This window comes from Aphanomyces astaci, assembly GCF_000520075.1.
Source record: "Aphanomyces astaci strain APO3 unplaced genomic scaffold supercont1.237, whole genome shotgun sequence".
NCBI lineage: Eukaryota > Oomycota > Saprolegniomycetes > Saprolegniales > Verrucalvaceae > Aphanomyces > Aphanomyces astaci.
In genome coordinates, this window is record NW_009798500.1 from 3,838 (window position 1) to 9,592 (window position 5,755).

At 45.4% G+C, this 5,755-nt stretch overlaps 1 protein-coding gene across 1 annotated transcript; it reads right to left on the bottom strand.

The window, feature by feature from the left end:
• Window positions 1-1,077: 1,077 nt before the first annotated feature.
• H257_18838 (hypothetical protein) lies at window positions 1,078-2,166 on the bottom strand (the record flags this gene model as incomplete). The annotated part of the gene is made up of 1 exon (XM_009847970.1): window positions 1,078-2,166. One exon carries the CDS (start codon window positions 2,164-2,166, stop codon window positions 1,078-1,080), a length of 1,089 nt encoding a protein of 362 aa, XP_009846272.1.
• Between the last annotated feature and the right edge of the window lie 3,589 nt (window positions 2,167-5,755).

Genomic DNA, 5,755 nt, shown 5'->3' on the forward strand with positions numbered 1-5,755 from the left:
CATAAGTGAGGATACACGTATGTCTAGACGAAGGAGTCGAGGTTTGGTACAAGGCGACAATGTTTTCAATTCCGTATACGTTTTGAACATCGGAATTGAAAACAATGCCTCCATCATAAGCTTAGTGTAACTCGCATTCCTCTCAACCTCCATTCGCCATCCCATACAAAACTCATCGGACTCGACAAGGTCCTTGCTAGTAGCTGAGCCTACTGGACACCTCAAATGAGCTGTGTGAATCGAGCCACACCGCTTATTCGAGCCGAGCCTCGACACAATTCGACGAATTTGTCGTGTTGCCAACATTACGACAACCATCATCCGAGACAGAGGCTTGGATGATGCAAGTGAGAATGACTGGACAAAATTTGATGTTAATTTTTATATTGATGCAAGCATGCATGCACAGAACAGTTCTTTGAAGTATAGGCTTATGACTGGGGCACCGTGCTTCCTGTAGTGCATGCGAGGTTCTACTCGTGTTGCATTTTCATGACGTGCATCTCAACTGTAAGTATCGGTAATACTATACGAGAAATGAGACAGAAGCGCACGGATGACACCCATTACAGTATACTGTAGTAGCCAATAATAGTGCAGACATTAAAACTTGCGCTAAGCTCTGGTGTACCCGAGTGTGTCGTCCATCGCATGCCCCTCTTGGCCAAACGCTTCTACTGGAAAGCAATGTAAATATATCCACTTGCATGCACGCCAAAAACCACTTGTAAAAATTCTACAGTAGAAAGAGCGAACATATTTTACTTGAGTTTCACTTCGCTGCGACATGTTTGACTTTCAAACTCTAACTCAACAAATCTTCGAAATGGTGTACCTAGTAGTAATTAATATGCACAATATATAGCCGGTTCTGCCTACAAAGCAGAATTATCTCGTAAAAGTTCATACATGTAGTGGAATGCTCGACTTGCATGTTTTATGATGCCATTTATAAGTTCCTTGGAGTAAAGTCTACTTTGGTGACGTCACCGTGTTGTATTGGGAGTTGAAAACAACAAACCGCAAGTTGTACCATAGACACAATACAATTTGACTTTTAAGTCGAGCTCTTGGCTCCTACTTGCCACACGACGGCTTGACGTCTCCACCGTTGAACACGGTGACTTCCTTGGCGAATTGGTTGATGCCTTTGTACACTTCGAGGCCTTGTGTCGGGATGGTCGACACATTTACGGCCCATGTTTTGCCAGCAATTTCAATCGTCAGGACGGGCTTTTTGAACTCACGGAAAGCGTAATCTGGGAACACCCCATACGCCAAGTAAAATCCGTTCGCCGGTTTAGAGGTGTACGGCCCCATGACGCTTTGCAACCCACGGCCGAGGACTTCGAACTTCTCGTCAAACCCCCCGCCGAGGGGTTCTCTCGTGTCTGAGAATGGGTACAAGACGAGCCCCGCCTTCGAGTGAATGTCGATGAGCCCTTGGATTTCACCGCGTTTGGACTGGAGCCATTCATTGATCCCAGCGGTTTCAGGCTCACTGAATGGCTTAGGTCCGGGGTAAATTCCGGACTCTTTGGGAGGGATATCGGGGTTCTCGAAGGGAGTCGGCCAATTGCGGTTCAAGTCGACTTCATTGGCATTCTTGCGCTGGAACCGCTTGCCGTTCCACGTCAGGACGTAGCCGTCAACGTTGACGACCGGCACAAAGTACAAGTCGTACTCGTCGGCGGCCGTGGGTTTGTTGTTGGTAATGTCATCGAGAATCGACGTGATCGAGAACACAATCGACGACCCCGAGATCCATTCGCGGGCATGTTGCAGGGCTTGAAAGTACAGCGACTGCGAGTGGCCCTTAGTCAGCTTGTACCCGTAAATCGTGGCGTTCTTGTACGACTTGGAGATGGCAAACTTGCTCAGCAACTTCGGGTTTTGGGCGACCAACGCATCGGTGAACTCGTAGATTTGGTCGACTGTGCGGAAACAGTTGTGGAACGCACTGGTCGAGTACTCTCCGGCCTTGAGGGACGGGATGTAGTTGCCGTTTTGTTTGTGACACTCGCGGTTCAACTCAGTATCGTCTACTTCGGAAGCCTCCTCCTTCAACTCTCGAGCGCGGTCATTGATGTCCGCGATGGTGTCGTTGGTTTGGGCGGTGGCCGCCGCAGCGAAGAGGGCAATGGCACTCAGGAGGGAGAACTTCATGGCAAAATGAATAATGAGGAATGACTGTGCCATTTGGAAGGAATTCTGAGACGGACAGAGGGGTGTAATGACCTTGGCAGGCTTGTTTGGGAATTCCTCAACTACATAGGTTGGAGCAATTCCCCGATTAAAACAGTTTCACTGTTGTTTTGACCCGAAATACTGTTTCGTTAAGGGAATTATGCCGTCTGGATACACTTTGCTAGCCCGTAGTTCTGTAACCTGGGACTCCGTCTTACCCCCAGTTAGTTACATAAAATGCTAATAATAACCCCGGGGTGAACTCCATCGTATGTGGTTAGTTATCTCTAACCAGTGAGATGCACTTACGGTACTGTACCCCTAGTAAGAGGTAAGGTGGTGAGAGTATACTGACAGTAAATCCCATTAAAACGACAATTCTGAGAAAAGAAGCAATGAAACTGTTGTACATGTTAATTGGTGTATAGTAACATACATAAGCCTGGGATACGAGTCGTTGTATCTGATCCATACCCATGCGACAATCGATTGCTCACATAAACCTGGGACTCCGTCCTACCCCCAGTGAGTGCATACAATGGTACTATGACAGTGAACAGTAATTACGTACCGGGTAGTACGGAAATAATAATCGGGTATTTCCCAGGATCGTCCAAAATTTATCACGATCGTCCAAGTCGGGTATTTGGGAAATATTTTTATTCCTATTCATCCAACTTGCTTTGATTGGCAAAAAGCATTTGAGTAAAACGAACTTGGTTACTTAAAACGCATGGCGTCTTATTTATTGTTAGCAAGCCCACTGCCGATTAACAATATAAGGATAGGAACGTACACTGTACCTACTGAAATTGTACCGTACAGTGTACCAATACACTTTACCTACTGAAAACAATACACATTTGTACACCGTTCGAAACCCCGACGCCATTATGTACACAAATGAAACAGATAAAGCACTTGTAGTACTACTTAACGGAGGAGATTATAGTGAAACGTTATCTCTGATGATGTTGCGACTATTTGAGCAGTTCGCTCCAACACACGCGTTACAGCATACAGGGGTCCTCAGGAGTACTGCACATGTACTGCGTAACGGTAGTATAAAATTATGTCGTCATATACAAGTATAATACTCGATGCAAGTGATCACCACCATTATTGCTACTACGTAGTGCTATTATAGTACTGTATGTGACTTCCATCTTTGATGGTTTGGCTCGCTACCGCGGATCGTTGAGTCTTACTGCTAGTACAACTATTTCCTGCTGGCCCATACTAGTGTACTAAGCTCAGTATACTTCAATACAAGTTATATTATTTAAAATATGTACACTAAATTTTGATGTACAGTACAGTGAGAATGTACCACCCCAACCTCGGTGTACCTACAAAAGTCCAATCCCTACATCCTACTGCCGTTGGTGGAGCCAAGAGGCGCTGGCGTGCAGATGGGCGAAGCGATGAGTTTGATCATAATACATGGATGAGATCATAGTGCTCATGCGTGTGATATCGTTTGCTGTGCTATGTACCAACCATCGACACAGGATTCGTGGCGAATCCTGTGTATCGACCAATGAGGTAAGTCTGCAGTGTCATGTTGGTCAAACTACTTACTCCACAGCTCATGAAACAGATGTATACTGTAGAAAGGTGACAAGAACGATGGCCGCGATAGAACGATGTTCACGAACACGACGTTTGGCGCAATGGAAGCGCGCCTGCTTGCAGGAGACCTGGGTTCGATTCCCAGCGATGTCAACTTCAAATTTACACACGAGATGGTGTTTACCAGTATATGTGATTTGGATATGTACTTTGAACGCTGTTTATGGTTGCATGTGTTGCATTAAGCTTATACCACATTGGTACTTCGAAATATATTATTGATACTAAAACAATTGGTACTTATCTCACTGCTAGACACCACACATATCGTTAATATTTTGCGAATTGTGTGTACCGCATCGGCAGCCGCACTACTGGTACAAGCAATGCCATTTGATGTGACTTCTGGAAGAATGCGCAGAAGATTAATTGGATTTTACTGGATTTTGTACGGACACTGAAGTGTGAACTAGCTCTGAGTACTTAGTCATTAGTGTTAACTTTTTGTGGCAATATTGCTCGTCGGAATAACGATTCATATATTTTGATTAATCCTGCAATGGAAAACGCAAGAATGACGTGGAATAGCCGCAAATACTCTACGACAATTCCGGTCTTCGAATGAATTTCGTATCCTTGAAGCAACCCCGCAGAATAATAGTTGGATTCTACACGTTTTGGCGCTTTCCATTGCGCTATAACGTCGTGTTCTTGAACATCTTTCCGTCGTGGCCATCATTCTTGTCACCTTTATACATCATACCGCTAAGTCATCAGCTGTAGAGTAGTTTGACCAACAAGGCGCTGCGGACTTACCACATCGGTCGACGCACAGGATTCGTGGCGGGTCAGCAGCAGGTCCGCGGCAGGACGACGGTTGGTAAACAGCAGCACAGCTAGCGTTATGACACACATGTGCACTATGATCTTAACTAAGTATTATGATCAAACTCACCGCCGCGCCCATGGTCTTGCCAGCGCCTCTTGGCGCCACCATCCGCAGTCGGCCTTGCAAAGTACTTCAAGTAACCAGGTCGTTTTACTCAAATACTTTTAGCCAATCAAAGCAAGTTGGAATAAAAATATATCCCAAATACCCGACTTGGACGATCGTGACAAATTTCGGACATTGTTGGACGATCCTGGGAAATACCCCAGTAAGAGGTGAGGTGGTTAGAGTATATAAATCAACAATTTCTGAGAAAAGTAACAGTGGAAATGTTTTATCAGGGATACCTGTCAAGAGGAAATGAGGTGGATGCCAGAGGCATGTGGAAAAGGGAAAAAAAGAGAACAGAGGTCGAGGAAGGTAACCTCGGGGCCCAATCAGGGACGCTAGGCCAAGCGTCCCGGTCATAATGAACACAAAGAGGAAGACGTGGGCTCACAAGAAGGAACAAGAAGTGAGCAGATAGGCAACCAAGAAGTGGCTTATGCATGCCTGTGATTGGTGGAGAAGCTACTGGTGCCAGAAGCAGGAGGGGCGCAGGACGGGAGACACATGACCCAGCGGACTGGTGACATTTCCATAGCCTCAGATACCAGTCATTGTATCTGTCTGATCCATACCCATGGGACAATCGATGTCTGACACTACAGACTGTAGTACTTGAAGTATATACCGTAAGTAAAGACCTACAGTACTGTAAATGATCAATGCTTGCCCTCGGATTGACCCACCAAGTTCGCCACTGGTGATTGGTAAACTACTACTATACCGTGGTGTCCATCCCACCATACTACTTACTACAGTAGTACGATTAATAGTACATAGTACTTCGAAGGACTACTCTGGAAGAAAATATATAGGAAGGTATATAATGGTGCATAGTTTTATCTAAAATCGACCAAACTGTCTGGATTCGATACGAATAGACCAATCAACACAAGGCGAATCCAATGCGACAATCTATTCGTGGAAAAAGTAAGCAGGAAGCGCTACCAAGCCTCAAGATCAAGCCCACATACTTTATTCCATATCACATGATCTGATTCC